General features: G+C 57.1%; 1 protein-coding gene across 1 annotated transcript; it reads right to left on the bottom strand.

The window, feature by feature from the left end:
* Positions 1-739: 739 nt before the first annotated feature.
* On the bottom strand, positions 740-17,545 carry TCTN2 (tectonic family member 2). The gene is made up of 18 exons (XM_045844823.1): positions 17,366-17,545; positions 17,097-17,204; positions 16,562-16,641; positions 15,552-15,747; positions 14,847-14,947; positions 13,576-13,772; positions 13,066-13,192; positions 11,659-11,800; positions 10,493-10,555; positions 9,402-9,536; positions 9,102-9,179; positions 7,405-7,485; positions 6,724-6,835; positions 5,410-5,516; positions 2,927-3,083; positions 1,360-1,485; positions 1,130-1,218; positions 740-946 (listed from the first exon to the last, which is right to left on the bottom strand). Exons 1-18 carry the CDS (start codon positions 17,445-17,447, stop codon positions 843-845), a joined length of 2,085 nt encoding a protein of 694 aa, XP_045700779.1. The 5' UTR covers positions 17,448-17,545; the 3' UTR covers positions 740-842.
* Between the last annotated feature and the right edge of the window lie 838 nt (positions 17,546-18,383).

The following is an 18,383-nucleotide window of genomic DNA, read 5'->3' as shown; positions in this document are numbered from 1 at the left end:
CCCGTCTGCGGCAACGACTGAAGGCAGCTGGCCCGCAGAGGAAGCTCGGAGGCGACTCACTGTGTGGCCACTGCAGGGGAGGAGTGGGTGGGGACGCGCCCCGGGCCGCACCCTACTGTCTGTCCCCTTGTGAGGGCCCTCGGGAGGAATCCCTCTCAAGACTCAAGTAGGCAAACCTGCCCCTCGGTGAAAACCGGCCTGTTTTTAACCAATGGACCCTGCAGTTCTTGTGTTTAATCACAGTTGGGGTCTCTGTAAGCTGAAGATTAAATCAGGGTCTAACTTTACTGAGTGCAAGGTCTTTGGCATGCATTTTCAGGGGCTTAGATTCCCTCCTGGCTTTGTTCTACTTTCCTCCCTAATATTTTCCCTCCCAACCCCCATATTGTTCCGTAACAACTTATTTTGTGCTCCTGTACTACAGACGTTTTTAAGGCTTTGTGAGTTTTCATCCTTTCTTTGGGATAGGGGAAATGAATCCATCAATGCAGCAGAAAATATGTAAAAAATTGGAGAAAAGACTGACCCTCAACAAATAACATAGTTGGCCCAAAATTCCTACGACTTGAGTAATTTCTGATAAACTGGAGATTCTGATCGCCCTCATTTACACAGCTGACCCTCATATGCACTAGGCCCGGTCGGGCCCAGCAATGAGAATGCCAGTTCTGTATAGCTTCGCACACCTGGGCAGCGACAGGTGTTTATTAAATCCACAGAGCACGCCATCAACATTTCCTACAAAAATAAAACACCTCGTTTATTGAAACTGCGCATCGCAGGACAACAGATCCCCACAGGAGAAGCCTGTGGTCTGGAAGGACACAGGTGGTGGCCGTGGGTCACGCTCTGTCTCTTCGGGGCCAGGGGTCCCGGAGGAACACGGCTAGCAGGGACAGGAACACCAGCAGCAAGCCCTTGGCCATGCACTGGGGGTAGGGCTCCCCTGCAGGACAACAACGCGAGTGAGCGACAGTCTTGTTGCACAACCAGATGTTTACCCAGAAAGAAGCCAAAACATTAGTAATGATCACTTTTAAGTGGCAATGTTAACTGATAAATTTTTTCTTCTTCCACTTTTCTATACATAACATCATGATGAGCATTCCGGGAATCGGCTTCCCCCTACCTTGATAGTCCCGGGTCAGTGGGTATAGGAGCTGTGGCCAACACACGTCGTTTCTGTTACAATCGTACTCTGTGAAGTTGACCTGGAACCTAGAAAGCATTTAAGAAGATGACAATAGCTACAGCAGAGCACGCTTCTGGCGAGAAGCATTAAAAGCTGGTTGAAGCAATAACCTTATTTTCAAATGTATACACACTTCCACTCCCTAAGACGTCAGCCGGGGCGGTTACCTTGTCAGCGGCCGGGGAGACTGCGCAGGTATCTGAATGAACTGCACGGACGCGCTGAGAGGCAGCAGGTCGGCCTGGAGCTCACAGGTGAGCCCGCACTGGAACTGCCAGTTCACCGGGGAGACCCTGGGAAAGAGGGCGCAGGCCACGCATGGAGCTCACGCCCACTCTGCCGAGCGCGCCGGGGGGCTGGTGCAGCAACCACCCAGACCGGAGTCTCGGCTCCCCCGCCTGGTGTGGCGGACCCCTTCCAACACGTGCGCGGGAGGAAAGGGGGTATGACGGCCCCTCGGGGGCCTGGCACCCAGCCACCGCGCCGCCCACATTGTGCCAGCGTTGTCTCTCTCCCCCGTCCTGTGGGTCTCATGTCGCACTGGTGCTTCTAAAGCTACTTTGCTCTTCCACCTGCTCGTCCCAGGCTGTGTGAGAACAAGGACCACGGCAGCTAACCGCGCTCATGGCTGTCCGAGTCCTAGGCACGGGGCCACGGTGCTCCGGGGGCCTCCGAGCAGTACCAGGCGCGTTGGGTGCTTAGCATCTGCTACTTCGGCCCACCCAGCACCCCTTCACCCTTCTGCTGGTCACTGTACCCCAATTTTCCCATGGGGAACCACCCCCCTACTCTCAGTTGGCGGGACCAGGAGGGACCCACCTGAATTCAGGGGGCGGGCCCCTCACTGAGACCAGCCAATGCGAGTGGCCTGCTGCCCTGGCCCCAGTGGTTGGTTCAGAAGGGGGCACGTGACCAAACTGCAGCATGGAGGTCTGCCCAGACTATCTCTGAGGAAGATGGGGAAGAGGCGCCCCCTCTCCACTGCACCTGCAAACGGGTGCAAGCCTGGAGTTGCTGGTGTTCGCCTTTGCCTCCTCTGGAGGAGAACCTTCCCAGGGCGGACGCCACCGGAAGGAAAAAGGAGCCAGGGATGAAGGAAAAAGACCCTCCGTCCCCTGACCGTGAGCACATGGAGACCACGAGCCACAGGCAAGGCGCGTGTGCACCTTTCGGAGCTTCACCCAGGAAACCCCCTCCCGGCGATGTCAGTGTGCGTCGGGACCCTGTCGCTGAGAGCTGACAGAGGCCTGAGGACACGTGACGGTGGTGTCCCCACTTCACAGGTGAGAAAACTGCCGCTCGGAAGAGATGACATCGCCGTGCAGCTCACAGGGCCCCAGCGGGGAGACGCGTGGCCCGGACCCACCTGCCTGCCGCCGCCGCCTCTGCCCGCTGGGCGGCACTCCCGGCCTCCGTGCCCACCGCGGTCACGGATTCCCACTCACGCTCTGCACCAGGAGGCCCCTGTTCGGCTCTGTGCCCCCCCAAACACCCTGCGGGATCCCTCACACCGCACTGTGCGAGCCCTTGTGAGTGAGCACAAGCCTCCGCCACACACACGGCCGACACACTTGCCGCCGGTGCACGGGCTGCTGGCAGCTGGGGTCCGCAGACAGACCCTCGGGTCCCCGGCCAGCATCTCCCTGCCCCGTGGAGCGCCCCGAGCACTTCCCTGACTCTCTCCCCCGACACTCCCTCTCGGTGGGGCGGGGGGGGGGCGCGGCGCAGTCAGACCTCATCTCTGCGCCCAGGATCTCCCGCTGGGCAATCCCTTCCACCGCGCCAGCGTCCGAGAAGAGGATGCGGATACTCAGCCGAGCGGGAACGTCCGGGCAGGTGCCATTCGCGCTGCCGACAGGAGGGTCTGCACCCGGGTCAGGGGCGCCTGCGCCTGCAGAAAGGTGGGGTTGCGCATCCAGGAAAGAATAACCTAACAAATCGTTCTACAATGCCACGATACCAAAAACTGGGAAATGTTCTTAGAGAGCAATCACGATAATGAGGCTTAAATCTCTAACAGGCTCTAGCTGTTTGTTACGCCATAACCGCATGACCGTGTTCAAAGGTTCAAGGTGTTTCCTCGTGAGTTACATCAGCCACTGAGACTGTAAAACCCCCGACCCACGTAATAAAGCCGTAAGTCGCGACTCTGCTCCTCACCGGAATCCCCTCAGAGTTTCGGCAGGCACGCTGCACCACGGCAGTGAGGGCCCCGGGGGTTGTCCCGGGGAGTCCCTGTTCTTGCAGCAGCGGACGAGGACACGTGAAACCCACAGTGACAATGTTAGTTAGTGTGTTACAGTTCACACGCAGTTTCGTAATGTGTTGCCAGAGCTGTGACCCAAAAGGGAGAGAATGACACTGGATGGGAAAGTAATTTTCATTCACCTTCAGAGTTGGCTCACGGAGGGAACAAGAGTGAGGTCAAGTATGACAGGTGAACGGCAAGTTCTAAGGCAACCCTGGGGGGGGGGGGGGGTCCTTGTTCCCTCCGGGCTCTTGAAGGTCGGTGACACTGTTTCTTTACGGGGTCCAGCTTCCTCCTCCTGACACGTGAGTTCCACGTCACGTCTCTTCTGTTTAGGAACCAGGGTCCAGGGTGACTTTGGCTCGGGCATGAAAAAGACGCTGTTTTCTGCCTTGAAGGCCACACAATGTCACCACCTGGGGTTTCTTTCCTGACCAACTTGGCTCCTCTGTCCTGCAATTCCCCATTCTCATCTGCGGTGCCCTGCTCCCTCCCTCTGTCCCTTGGTCATTCCAAGACGGCCGAGCCCAGCGGCTGACAAGCCCCAACCTCGGGGTTCCATTCCCAAACGAGGATCGAACTCTGGGCCTCGTGAACTCGGAACGGGTGGCCACCAGGACCCCTGACCACCCGAGGGTGTCAGGCGGAGAGAGGCATAATGTCTGGGCCCCATCACAAGGGCTGGGGAGAGCGCAGGCATTTGTCCAGAGGGTGCTTTTTTGTGGGTGCGCAAACTCCAGCCCACGGACATGCCCGCAGAAGGTGCGGGGGATAGCTGCTGCCCGCCGGCCAGCCAGGCTGCAGGCATGGGAGGAACCAGAGGGGCAGGAGGGGACCGCGGACAGCAGGCCCTGCAGGGCCGCTGAGCCCTTCCTGGCTCCGAGAGACGCCCTGTTACCCAGAGCGACAGCAGTGGCTTCCTTCTCGTCGGGCATCGACGCGCTCAGGCCCCCCCGCAGACGCCCGGAGGGACGCGCCCGACCTCCCGGCCGAGCAGCGAGGATGCAGGCTGGAGCCCCAGGTTCAGTGCCGGCGCCGCCACAAGCAGCTGGGACTCGAGGCTTCTCCGCTGACGACCGTGGGAGCTGGAGCCCGGGGACCAGCGGGCACCATGGGATCATCTGCAGGTGACGTCAGGCCTGTCGTGGCAGCCAAGGCCGGTTCCCTTCCACCCCGAGGGACACGTGGGCTGCGTGTCTCGTCTTCCGGGCATGCATGCCCCTGTGTGCCGACCCCGTGCTGTGAGCGCCTCCGGCCAAGGGAGAAAGGCCCTGGGCGCCCAAGTCTTCTCACATGGCCTCGGGGTCCCCGCCGTCATTGGAGCTGCTGCACCCTAATCTCTGTCGTCCGGCCTCATCGACATACCATCCGCCCGCTGAAGTTCCAGGCCCAGCAGGTTTCAGTGTGTTCACAGGGGCGTGCAGCCACCCGCAGATCAACCTGAGAACATCCTCACTGCCCCCGCAAGGAGCCCTGCGCCCACCAGGCGACCCCTCGTCTCCTCCCAACCGCCCGGCCCTGGCCCCGCCCCCGCTCATCTGCGTTCTGTCCCTGTGGGTGTGTACCCAGCCCCGGGACACCCCACACAGACGGGGTCGGACAGTGCGTGGTCCTTCACGGCTGGCTCCTCTCACTTAGCACCTTCTAACACCTCATTTCCTTTGAGGTTGCTTTCCTGAATCACAAAGTCAGTGCTCGACGGCCCATACGCCTGCCGGTCAGAAACAGCGCACACTGAAACGCGCCGACGACCTTCGAACCTGCTCCACGCAGGCTGTCAGCTCCTTCGACAACGGGGCGACCCGACCTTCCCGCAGTCCCCCTTTCCCAGAAACAAAAGCGGCATCGCGAATGCAAGGTAAAGACGTGAGGAGGCCTCCCGCCTGGAGTGTCGACCTCTAAACACGCGTCAGCCGCGGGGCCCCAGCAGCCCGGTCACGCACGCCACGCGTGCGAGGCCTGGACTCACGTAGGATGGCAAGCCAGCCGTCACTGAGGTCGCTGTAATCGGAGTTGCCTCTCATCGCCACGTGAGTTGCCTGCATCAGTGAATCGAGCATTTCCGCAGCCTTCCTCCTGCAAGAGAGTCAGACAGTTCGCGGCGCGCGGCCGGGCGGTTAGCCCCACCCTGAAGTCCTTCGCAGGCTGCAAAGTAAAGGGTCTCGGGTTCGATTCCCAGTCAGGGCACAGGCCTGGGTTGCGGGCCAGGTCCCCAGTAGGGGACACGTAAGAGGCAACCACACATTGATGTTTCTCTCCCTCTCTCTTCCCTTCCCCTCTCTCTAAAAATAAATAAAGAAAATCTTAAAAAAAAAAAAAAAAGGACTGAAGACAGATGTGCAAACAAAAACCAGGGCGTGAATGTTCACAGTGGCCCGAGGGCGGAAGTGACCGTGTGCCCAAGACCAGCTGAGGACGGACAGGACACAGGTCGCCCGCACAGCGGCTGTGACCCGGCCACGAGAGGGAGCGGAGCTCTGGCCCCGGCCGCAGCGTGGACGAACGTTGAGAACGGGACGCTGAGTGACAGATGCCGGACACCGAAGGCCACCCAGTGTGAGTGACTCCGCTGACGTGAAAGCCACAGAGAGAGCGCGCAGACCGGTGGGGGCTGGGGCTGGGGGCGGGGCCGGGCGGCAGCTGCGAAGGGCACAAGTTTCCCTCCGCAGGTGGAAACGCGTGGGGACCGAACATAAGTGACGACTGCGCAGCACCACGAATGCACCAAACGCCACTTCCAAACGACTAATCACGTTACACACACTTCACCTCAATTTTAAAAAACAAACTGGGGGGTGGGCCCAGGGAAAACTAAATTAAAAATTAAAAAGAATGCCTATGCATATCTATAAAAACACGTTCCAAACGCCGCCCACTTAAGAGGCAAGTTCTTCCTACACCACATAAAAGGGCTCGGTGCGCTTTCAATGCTAACCGACCGACGACACCCGCCCGGCCCCTTTCACAGCCCGAGCAGCCCCGGGTTCCCGTGCGCTGACCCAGCTGCAGCAGAGGAACTGGCATACGTGTGGAAGAAACGGCGTGAGCCCCAGGAAGAGAAGTCCGTGTTCCCTCATATTGTATCTGAATCAGCTGTGAACTGTGCTGGAAGCTCCATTCATTCCACACTCACTATCGCTTCCACATGGATGTTCCGTGCAGACCCGAATTCCCCACCCACTTGTCCTCTTCCGGGCTCACGTGGTGAACAAAATCTAAGCGAACACCAATGACGCCAACGACGACGCCGAGGACGCCGACACCCCCTCCGGGAGACGCCCACCTGAGCCGGCCGCAGTCCTCCCCGACCCAGACTTCCAGGAGGCACCCAGAGAGCGCGTTTTCTCCGAACAAAATGGGCTTGCGAGCTGCCGGCGTGCACAGACCTCTGCCAGCTGTGAAACAGAGAGAGTGTATCCTCTCACTATCGTTGCTAAATGAAAGAAACGACGTGCTTCCAAGTTCTCCCGGGAAATCAGAGAGAAGACGAGGAGCAGAAACAAAGTCTCCAGTCTTTCAGAACCGAGGTCACGGTGGGACTGAGCTCCTCCACCCCAAGGCTGGACGAAGGCGCCCTCCTGTGTCGGAACCCCTGCCGCAGCGGTGGGTTCTGAGCTCGAGACCCGGGGCTCTGGCGACGGCGGGTAACACCCCCCGGGGTGGGAAGGCCGCCACGGTGTGGGGCCTGCCTCGCCGCCTCCGACCGGCATCTCCCTGGGCTACGGGCGAAGGACCCTCGAGCCGGCCCCACGTGCAAACCCCTCTGGGGACCAGCGCCTTGGGGGCAGGCACTGTTACCATTTTCACAGCAACAGAAAAAAAAAGAACACAAAAAATAACCACCCCGCAGCTCCATAAACCAACTGAGGCTTAAAGTGACTGCTTGCTTGATGGGACTCAAAATACGGCACCATTTCCCATTCTAGTTTACCTAAGAGCTAGTCCTGTGACCAGACCCCATTACCTGGCTGCCAGAGGTGTAAAGTCGAAACGCCATGCATCCCGTTGGCATCCAAAGCGCGCACAGGCCTGCCAAGCTGGTAACCTAGACGACGGCACAACAGACAAGAGACAGCAGCATGGTGAGCACGAGCCGGCCGAGCAGCACACGAGGGGGACACACACTGAAGGGAGTTACCTAGGCAGGGCTTCTTCAAAACGGCCTGGAGGGAAGGGAGGGCGTCGCCTTCATTTGTGTTAACGAAGGCATTCGTGTGGCCCAGGCTGGTGTGGCTCAGTGGATTGAGTGCTGGCCTGAGGACCAAAGGGTCGCCAGTTCGATTCCCAGTCAGGGCACATGCCTGGGTTGTGGGCCAGGTCCCCAGCAAGGGGCTCATGAGAGGCAACCACACATGGGTGTTTCTCTCCCTCTCTATCTCCCTCCCTTCCCCTCTCTCTAAAAATAAATAAAATCTAGAAAAAAAATTTAAAATACAAAATAAATTGCATTTTAGGAACAGATTGTGAAAAACAAAATAAATTGCATTTTAGGAACAGATTGTGAAAAGCGGAAAGCAGGCAAGGATTTGTCTGGGATCCCTCAGCTGCACTGGCCGCTTGGTGAATGCCTGCTGCCTGGCAGAGCCGCTCCCCAGAGCAGCTCGCACAGGACGCTCGGACCCAAGGGACCTCTCGACGGAGCCCCTCCTGCTCTACAACCCCGGTCCGACCCCACCCACGGCCCGGTCAGATCCCGTTCCCACCCGTCGGCGGTGAGTCCTAATTATCATCCCCAACCTTTTATTACGAAAACGTTCACACGCCCAGCTGGCATAGCTCAGTGGATTGAGCTCGGGCTGCGAACCAAAGTGTCGCAGGTTCGATTCCCAGTCAGGGCACATGCCTGGGTTGCAGGCCATAACCCCCAGCAACCGCACATTGATGTTTCTCTCTCTCTATCTCCCTCCCTTCCCTCTCTAAAAATAAATAAATAAAGTCTTAAAAAAAAAAGAGTTCCATTAAAAAAAACAAAAAAAAATGTTCACACGCACAGAGAAGCCGGAAGTAATACCGTGAAGGCCAATACAGCCACCATCTAAAACCCACCACTGTTAATATTGAGCCATAGGTGTCTTATCTGCATTATATAAACACAGACTTCTCTCTATATATACATAGACAGATAGATATGAACAGACACGCACGTATCTTTTGTAGGACCATTTGAAAATAAACTGGAGACATCTCAATACTTCACCTCTAAGAGCTCTGCCCACAACCCCCAAAGGAAAGGCGACCCCACAGCCGAGAGGTGGTCCGGTCCATGTGCCCATAAACACAAAATGCACGGCGTGACAGGGACATCACAGTCCCCGGGAAGGCTCGCCACGGTCCCCCCAGGTTAGGGGCTCGTCATCTGCAGACTGTTCTCCCTTAAAACGCCAACCTCAGCGACATTTTACAGGTGTCACCCCTTTTACAAAAGACCGGGGGCTAAAGAGAAGGAATGCCTTGCGTGTACGGCAACATGCTGCTGTCTACAGCAACTTATGCAGGAAAAAAAAGGGGTCATTGGAATGAGAGCTCCGTGTCAGCACAGAGAAGGAGGGAGGCCAACCGGGGCCGCAAACCGAAGCGGGAGAGTCGCGCAGAATCACCGCGTCGGGGACCCATGCCGGACGGACACGCCCGTGAGATGGTGGCCGGCGGGCGCCGGCTTACCTGGGTTTCCAGACGTTCCCCTCTCGCCACCACTGTTGTAGCTTAAAAATGTCACCGTGAACCTCTGCGTCATCACTCCTGAGACAAAGCAAAGCAGAATGTCACGTGTGCCGTTCCACTGGGAAAGGAAATGATCCCTTGCGGTCATTTCATGTTATTCTCTCTACCCTAGAATTGCATTTGGACGGGCCAAAAAATTAGTCTTTTTTATTAACTCACACATACACATAAGAAACAAGTGTGGCTGACTTATAAAACACTTTACAATGAAAGCAGTCGCGCTACCCTCGACCCAGTTACCTTTCTGGTGGGCATTAATTTCTGCCCTAACAATCCTGACATGTATGTCACTGATGGTATTATTATTCCATCTGAAAACATAATGTTCTTCCACAGTCACGTTTCTGGGGGCGGATCCGGGGCTTAAAAGTGTTTCTGCAAACACAAGAAAACTTCCATGAACCAAAGACCCCCTTCGGGCTCAAGTCTATTGACGGCCCCACCAGCTCAGCATGGGGTGCTTGCTGGGTACCCTCGCCATGCCCCGAGTGAGGTCTGGCCCCTCCCTGTCATCTCTGTACCCCGCCACCTGGCTCATAGCCCAGGGCACGTGCTGGGTAGAGCGCACATTGGATGAAAGACTCAAGAATGCCAGCACCTCCAGAGCGGGGCCCGCGCCCAGTTCACGGCCGCGCTGCGGGCACCCACTGCGGTCTGATGACGAGACGAGGAAGTTCGAGCACCACGACACACCGAGAAGGAGCACAAAGGGTGCCCTTCGTCAAACACAAAAGCCCTGGCACCAGCAGCCACGCTCTGCATAGCTTGTCTGCATCACGACTGCGACGTTTAAGTTTAAAAAAAAAATGCCCTGGCTGGCGTAGCTCAGTGGATTGAGCTCGGGCTCAGAACCAAAGTGTCGCAGGTTCGATTCCCAGTCAGGCCACATACCTGGGTTGCAGGCCATGGCCCCCAGCAACCGCACATTGATGTTTCTCTCTCTCTCTCCCTCCCTTCCCTCTCTAAAAATAAATAAATAAAATCTTTAAAAAAAAAAAAAAAAGGAAGACGAGAAAATGCTGGTCCTGAAAAATTCTAAAACCATCCGGAAGACATTTAAGGGAGGTTCGCAGACCCTGCGACAGAGGGGCCCGGAGCCCATGGAAGGTGAGCGGCGGAGGAAGCGGTTCCAGGTCACTCAGGAGGCGCCGCAGCAAGGGAAGACGGGACGAGGGACAGGGACGAGGTGCGGGTGGGACGGCTCCGAGCGGCTGTGAGCCTCCTTGAAGGCTCAGCGACAACGCATCCGATCTGGGAGTGCACGCCACTGGTGAGCAGCAGCAGCACGTGCATTTCTGCGGAAGAGGCGTAGGGGTGGCGCATTCCAATACCTGTGCTGAGGAACCTGTCCAGGCCGGCTGCTTCCTCGTAGGTCACTTTCGGAGTGACAACGCCTGAAAGGACACGTGTGTTACCCTTCCGCGGGACGGCGTGGCCTGACCTGATCCCATTCCCTCGTGCAAACGAGAGCTCACCGTGCAGATGGGGTCCCTGCCTGTCCCCTGTGCGGACCACACCACCCTCTCCCGCTCTCCACACACCTTCCGTGGGAGCCCCACTACCGTCCGCCTCTCACCACAGCCGAGGGGAGGGGGCGAGGCCACCGTCCTCACGCGCAACCTGGAAAGTCCCTGCCACGCAGGGACTGCTGGCGGGAGCGTAAACGGGTGCAGTCGCCGTGGAAAACGGCTCGGTGGGCCTGGGTAAGTTAAGCAACCCCGTGACCCCGCAACTCCCCTGCGGGGCACGCGCCGAGAGAAACGAGAGCGGGCGTGAGCACAGACACCTGTACCCGAGCGCTCACCGCGGCCCCACGCCAAAAGCCAGCAGCAGGAGCGAGCCCGGCGCCCCCCATTGGAGGGACTGGGTGACACAGTGAGGTCTGGTCACGCGGTGCAGGAGTCTCAGGAACCTGACGCTAGCCCTGGCTGGCGTAGCTCAGTGGATTGAGCGCGGGCCGCGAACCAAAGCATCGCAGGTTTGATTCCCAGTCAGGGCACATGCCTGGGTTGCAGGCCACGCCCCCCAGCAACCGCACATTGATGTTTCTCCCTCTCTCTTTCTCCCTCCCTTCCCTCTCTAAAAATAAATAAACAAAATCTTTTAAAAAAACCCTGAGGCTGAGCGAGAGAAGCCAGACGCACAGGCTGTGTGCGGTGTGAGGGCGCTGGTGTGACATGTCACTACGCGGAGGAGGCGGCTGCACGACATTGTGCATGGATGAGAGGCCGCCGAACTGTACACCCTCAAATGGTTCGTTTTATGGTCAGTGAATTCTAATGCATTCTTAAAAAGGAACCACTATGCGACAGGCTGGCTGCCTAACGGAACGGAACGGAACGGAACTTCTTCCCAACACGACCCCCTCCTGGATCGGCGGACGAACTACTCCCTTCTGTTGCTCCAGCGGAAGTGGCCTCTGTTCTCGCGAGACCGGAGTTTAGCTAAACGCTCGCTCGGTCCGCCCGCACCCGCCTCTCACGCCAAGGTGGCCTACCTCCCACGGCGCCACTCTTTATCCTGGCGTCGGCCGCGCCTGCTCGTTCTCGGTAGACTTCCACGTCAGCGACGCACCGGATGTCGAAATTCTGAAGGAACCCCACCGGGGCGTCCTGCACACACTGCCCAGCCAGGGACACCTGCAGGGGGGCCGGGGAGGGGGACCCGAGCAGACGGGTGACCTCTGTCCTGACCCCAGAGCACAGGCGCCGTCTCAGAGAGGGCCCTTCTGCAGCCCGCCCCTGCTGCTGGGGTGGGCTCGGCGGCGGCCGGCTCATCCACTGACGGGCGGACCTGCTTCCTGCAACATGGGGTTAGCTCGCCAACCAAAGTCTGGAAGCCACCGGCTGGGGGGGGTCTCAGTGCCCTTCCGTAAAAACCAGGAAAACTCCCTGCCCTCCTCCGCCGACTTTGCCGGAACGTGACTGTATTCAACTTCATTTCTTTGCCTCGTTACAACCGGATTTGTCTTAAAACCATAAAAATGGATTCACGTGGATACTCAAGAGAAATCGTTTTTAGACTCCCATTTTTTGTTTGTTTGTTTGTGCATACTCCCCCAAAGACATGCTACTGATCGCAGAGACAGGAAAGGGAGGGAGAGAGGGGGAGAGAAACGTTGCCTCTCGAGTGCACCCCAGCGGGGGGTCAAACCCACAACCCAGCCACGTGCCCTGACCGGGGGTCAAACCCACAATCCCCCTGTTTATGGGCCAACGCTCCAACCCACTGGGCCACACCACCCAGGGCTAGACTCTCACGCTTTGTTCTCACTGATATTTTTTCCATAGAATTTCGAACTAAAAAAAAAAAAGGTTTCACATAAAACTCTATAGCCTTAAAACAGTTTTCAAGATTCTGGCATGTTATTGAATATATTAAGTTATACATTTATAGCTTACTAGAAATTGGCTATTAAACTAGCAGAAGCGAAGAATGAGTTACTTTGATGGAAATTTATAGAATGTCTTTTGGTTTTCATTAAGTTCACGCTGAGATTTAGCAAAGACAGTGGTTAATTTAAGAGTGACTATGAGAAAAAAAATAATCTAGAGACCATAGATAGTTGAGTGCCTAGAAAATCCACAGGAAGAAAAACAAGTAAGTTAGACTGGTATTTTTAAGAGCAGTATGAGTTAAATTAAAAGTAGGATGAAAAAATAAGGCCCTGGCTGGTGTGGCTCAGTGGATTGGGTGTCCTCCGGTAAAGGGAAAGGTGGTCGGTTCGATTCCCAGTCCCGGCACATGCTTGGGTTGGGGGCCAGGTCCTCCGCTGGGGGGTGGAGAGGCAGCTGATCGATGTTTCTCTTGTACATCCATATTCCTCTCCCTTTCTCCCTCCCTTCCCCTCTTCCCAAAAATAAATAAGAAAAGGCTCGCACCGTGTTACAACTGAAATTCTCACCTGAGGAACAGTAAAATATGCCTTGTCCGCAGTCATAACGGGGTCTCCTTGTTTGTACCCGAAGTCCGAAAAGTCTCTCGGGTCAGTGTGCACGGACACCTCCGAGGGCGCGTGCTGGCCCGGGGCCCTGCGAATCAATGAGAGGGACCATCGCGGACGCTTGCAGCCGCTCTCTACTAAAACAGCTGTTTATGGGAACTGTATTCTCTACTTTAAACTGCCGACGTGGTGTGTGTACTAAGCGTCACTGAACTGCATACTGTAAAGCGGTCAGTGGATAAAAACAGTGACGCAGTGGGTGCGGTCAGCTGGGCGTCTCTGGGCTCCACTCGGTCATCACGACAACAGCGGCTGGAGCTGACAACAGAGACCCCTGCCCCGACCCCGACCCAGGGGCGCTGCTCTCCGTCCGTCTGGGTGTTTCAGGGGAGGCCGGTTCTCTCCGGCACAGAAGACACTCACTACCTGCAGTCCAGAGGGGAGGGGGGACCGGCCGCGGCGGGCACTCACACGTCCCCGAGGTGGAAGTAGCCGAGGAAGGGCGAGCTGGCGGCGGGCGACTGCACGCACAGCAGCGGGAACCAGTCCGCGGCCCCGGACGCCCTCTCCGCCGAGCAGAGCTGATCAAAGAGTGGGTTGACATCCCCTCCAAACACGCCGGTGAAGCAGGACCCCCTGAAGAGCTCTGTCACCTCTGGGGAGCATTCCTGGGGAGGACATGGAAAGGGGCAGTGGGAAGACCCACACTCCGCCCAGGCCGCCACCAGCCCCCCGCCCCACTGCGGGCCAGCACCGACTCTGTGCAGCGGCAATGGTGGCGGCATCCCTGGCGCCCCGCAGGGGGCAGGGACGGGGCACACACTCCGGCTAGTGTGCGAGGGCTCTGCGCCCCTTAACCCACTCCCTCCGAGCCTCCAAGTCGGGAACCCCATCCTTCGAGGGGACCACCCCTCTCCAGGGGACACAGGTGTGCCCACGGAGAGCAGGAAGAGAGGAAAGATAATAGGGAATACACCCCAAACGGGGACGAGAGCAGAGCGCACCTCCCTGTCATACTGTCCTCCCCCTTCCCAGGAGAGGAACGGGACATTCCGCCTGGTCCACATTCAGTGAGAACCCCGAAGGCCCCCGCTGCCCCGCCCTGCAGGACACAGCCCCGGGAGGAGGGGACAGGACGGAGTGCCCCGTGCCACTGCGGCATTCCTTTACGTCAACAGAGCCACTGCCACGGCCCTAGCCTGCACGTCTCCCTGCACACGGACGACGGTGAACCGCCTCGTCCCTGCCCTTCATGATCTGACAGAGAGACGCAGCGGCTCACGGGCCGGGGCCGGAGCTCCACTGACGGAACAGGAAGGCGCGGGGGCCTCGTTTCTGCTGTGATGCTCGCACTAACAGTTGCAGCCACAGTAACAACCCTACCTAAGTTAAAAAACTAAAACGGTAAATCTGCTCCAGTATCAGCAGAGGCGTGATGGTTGTACAACTCGACACACTTTCTAAAAATCATTGACAAGATGTATTTTCCTTCCGCTTCATGTTTTCTTGGCGGCTCCTACAAAGGAAATTCAAACTGCCCTCCAGGGTGACCGCCATAGTGCGACCTCACCCACAGACATGCTTCTAGGTCCCTGTGCAACGCGGGCGGCGCTGGCGAAGGAAATACTCCATCGGAAGACAGTTCGCACGTGAACCACAAGGAGACTGCGGGGGCCCCGCCGGGGCCCTCCCCACGCCGCCAGGCCCCGTGATTCTGCGCCCAGTAATGGGAAGGAGCGTACCTGGTCACAGCAGCAGCGGACGTCACAGGCCCCGGCTGTTAAATTACAAGGGCACGGACCAAGAGGCTGGTACACCTGGTTGGGGATGACAGTCACATTCTCTGAAAAGTACAAGCAACGGAGAAGGTCAGCCATGAAACAAACCCTCTGACAGAGCACAGCCACAACGTTGACATTGAAGAGAAAGCCGAATCCCTGTTTCACAAACCGCCATCCCCACGTGCCCCACGGGACGGAACCCCTGAAGGGAGCGATGCATAGAGCGCACCTGAGGCCCGTGTGTACTGCCCCACCAAAAACCCGAGTGTCCGGAGACACGGGGCTAGTTGTACCAGACCACAGAGGGTGCCGCTGTCGTGAAGGTAAGCCAGTGGCTACAAAGTTAGGGTAAATGGAATGCACTGGTTTTATCTCTCAATACGCAGAACCACCCTTTTCTTCACGCAGACTGCTGTTCAAGCATTTACCCCTTCCGATTCACCGCCTCCTCCAGCAGAGGGGCCCGGAGCCATGGCGACACTTCAGACGGCTCGCCTGGAGCTCATCCAACCGTGAGAGCGCGTGTACCTGAGCTACCTGCCCGGCCTCTAGTCCTGTCACCCTGTGAGGCCAGATCTCCCCGTCCACAGTTAAGGATGCAAGCTACACGGCACACATAGACACCGCTCGACATGAATGTCGGGAGGGTCAAAAGATGTCACTTGCCTGATGCATTCTGGGCCAGAGAGGAGTTGGCATAAATCTCCACCTGAATGGGCAGGTGGGCTAAACAGGATGAGTTGTGAGAGGCGGAAACCAGCAGAGCGTGGACGAGACACGGGGACTCGGAGAAGGGGTCTGTCTCGCTGGAGGAACACCGCCGCGGAGGCCTCTCCAACCGCACTGCCACTTCCAGCGTATTCTGGACGGGAGAGAGTGCTGCGCTTTAGCATGATGGAAAACACACCCAGATCACACACCAGCCTGAGTTCGGTTTACACAGGGAGGGCTGTACACGAAGGTAACACAACTCTGTGTAATTCCACCCATAAACCTCCAGCAATATGCTAGCCCTGATTTCAAAGCCTGTTTAACATAAAAGCAAGCAGCCTTTGGGTACGCAGAGAAAGCGAACCCCAAGTCTAAAAATTAACTCAGTTTGCCCAGCCCTTTTTGAGTTATCATCCTGCCAGTGGACGATTAAATATACAAAACAAGCCACTGAAAAAATTAATAAAAACAAGGAACAACAACAACAAAAAGTGCCTGCACACAGCCCCCGGGTCCTGAGGGGCGAAGTCTGACCTTCTCCTCCTCCATAAACTCTGGAGCCTGTATCTTGCACACAGTGGGCACTCCTTAATGGAAATTACATGGAACATATTTAGTCTCTCCAGACTTCAGGGTCCTTACACACGAGCCCAGGGTAGGATGAGATCCGTGGTTTAAGGAGCCTTTTTGAGTCACAGACTCATTTGATCATCTGATGAAAGCTGGCAACCCTCTCGTAAGAAAAATGCACATGCGCACATGGTTTGGCACCCAATTTCAGAGGGTTCACAGACCCTTTGTGACTCATCAGAGGATCCCTAACCCCCAGGGAAGGACCTCAGGGCTGGATGAGTGTCTACGGGACCTGAGAGCCCACAGTTTGGTGGCAGTTCCAGCCCCGAGACAGGTGCACCTCGTCCAATCGAGAGAACACGCACTGCGGGTCTCCACAGATGCCACCTTACCACACTGCGGGTCACAGTCAAACTCCAGTCTCCTGTGTCATTGTTCAGCACGTCATCACACTCGGGAACGGGCAGTGGTCCTAAAGGAGATGAAATGCAAGGCGGTTTTGCCCGGAGGCTGACGGGGTGCACGCACTGCCTGGGATGGAACCCCTTTCCAAGATGAACATCGGGCCCTTCACAAGCTGTGTGACTTCGGGCAAGTGGCACCCTCTCTGAACGTCAGTCAGTGTCCTTGGCTGTCTCATGGGACTAAAAAATATTACTGTTCTCATTGGGACAATGAGGGGGTGATGCGTGTCAGGCACGGGGGTGCAGCTCACTAAACGCCAGCCACTGTGACTGCAAGCTGGCTTGATCCGAGCTGCCCGTCGATCATCCAGGGTCCACAGCAGCCCCCCGCCCTCCGCCCCACATCCACGCCGTGGACAACTCCAGGCAGGAGACACCCCGGGTGCCACCTCGCCCGTTTCCTCTGCCGGCCGGGACCTGGCCCGTCCACCTCCCTCCCCACTGGAAGGGCCGGATTCTTTACCCGCCTCGGCTTGCAGCAGGGACAGGGACACAGCCACATCCTCGGGGGCTCCGACCAGGGTGGCGCTGACCTCAGGGACAGACATGCGGATGAAAGAAGGGATGAACACTAGGGAAGGAAGAAAACAGGGAGGAGTTAGTAGAGGTGGGGTCTGTGCTCCCGGCCTGCTTCAGTGCTGACTCCGGAACTCCCCAAAGAGACCGCATCTGGCCCCATCAGCGCCTCGTCCCTCAGCCGGGCCCTGCAGGCCCCGGCCCCGCGGTGCATACCCGGGCCTCCCGACAACGGCCTCGTGACGCCCTGAAAAACCAGGAGCCCCATAAGCAGAGTGACCGGCGATGGCAAGCCCATATCTGGGACCTCTCCGAGTCGAACGCGGAACCGCGCGCGCCCTAGAAGTCAGGAACCCCCCGGGACGCAGCACCCAGGGCCGTGTCGCCCCTCCGCCGCCATTTTATCAAGCGAACGCCTGGAGCTATGGCAACCACCAATCAACCACGGGCCTGCTGAGCAGCGCGGTGTGATTGGCCCGGCGGGAGAGAGCCCGCCCCCGGCCCTGCCACTGCATCGGGGCCTCGCCCACAAGGCTTGTGCCCAGGTGAATGATCAAGAAAAGTAGGAATCCGCGTGGAGTTTAAAAACTGGAGTTGCGCGTGGGGAGGGCGGTATAAGGGGACTAAGTAGTAATGGAAAGAACACAACAAAGATTAAACATAAGAAAACAAACTGGAGTTTCGTTCTGGCAGCTGTGGCTCAGCTCGTTGGAGCTTTCGTCCTGTACACAGAAGGGCACGTGTAAGAGCCCATTGGTGTTTCTCTCTCTCTCTCAATAGCCCTTCCCAGACAAGATCGTGTGGGAAATAAATGAGGCAAGGTATCGAATGAGCTTAGCCCCATGCCGGGCACACCATAAGCCCTCGATAAATGCTGGCTCATTTTCACTCTCAGAGGGCTAGTGCGGCAATTAGCTGAGAGAACGCACGCAGTGTGTTCAGCACAAGGACTGACCGACGACAGCAAAGGCCAAGTAAGCGTTTGCCTGTATTACTCTATATGTTCCAGGGGGGGAGGTCTGTTATATATTAATTGATCAGCGAATCTAACATTCTGAGCATTTTTTCTTACACTCTTCTCGCAAAACTGTTAACTGCTGCAGTTGTAGCATTAGCATTAACATGGCAAAGTGTTTCCATCTCTGGATGTCTGGGAAAAAAGCCCAAGAGAACCTCACTAAAAGGAGGGTTATCAAATGATGAACATTTTATTTACTAACCATTTCTTAACAAG

Source organism: Phyllostomus hastatus, unplaced genomic scaffold (assembly GCF_019186645.2).
Source record: "Phyllostomus hastatus isolate PE091 unplaced genomic scaffold, TTU_PhHast_1.1 phas_contig_1162, whole genome shotgun sequence".
NCBI lineage: Eukaryota > Metazoa > Chordata > Mammalia > Chiroptera > Phyllostomidae > Phyllostomus > Phyllostomus hastatus.
The sequence above is the reverse complement of the archived record's forward strand: the minus strand, read 5'-3'. Positions and strand labels throughout refer to the sequence as shown.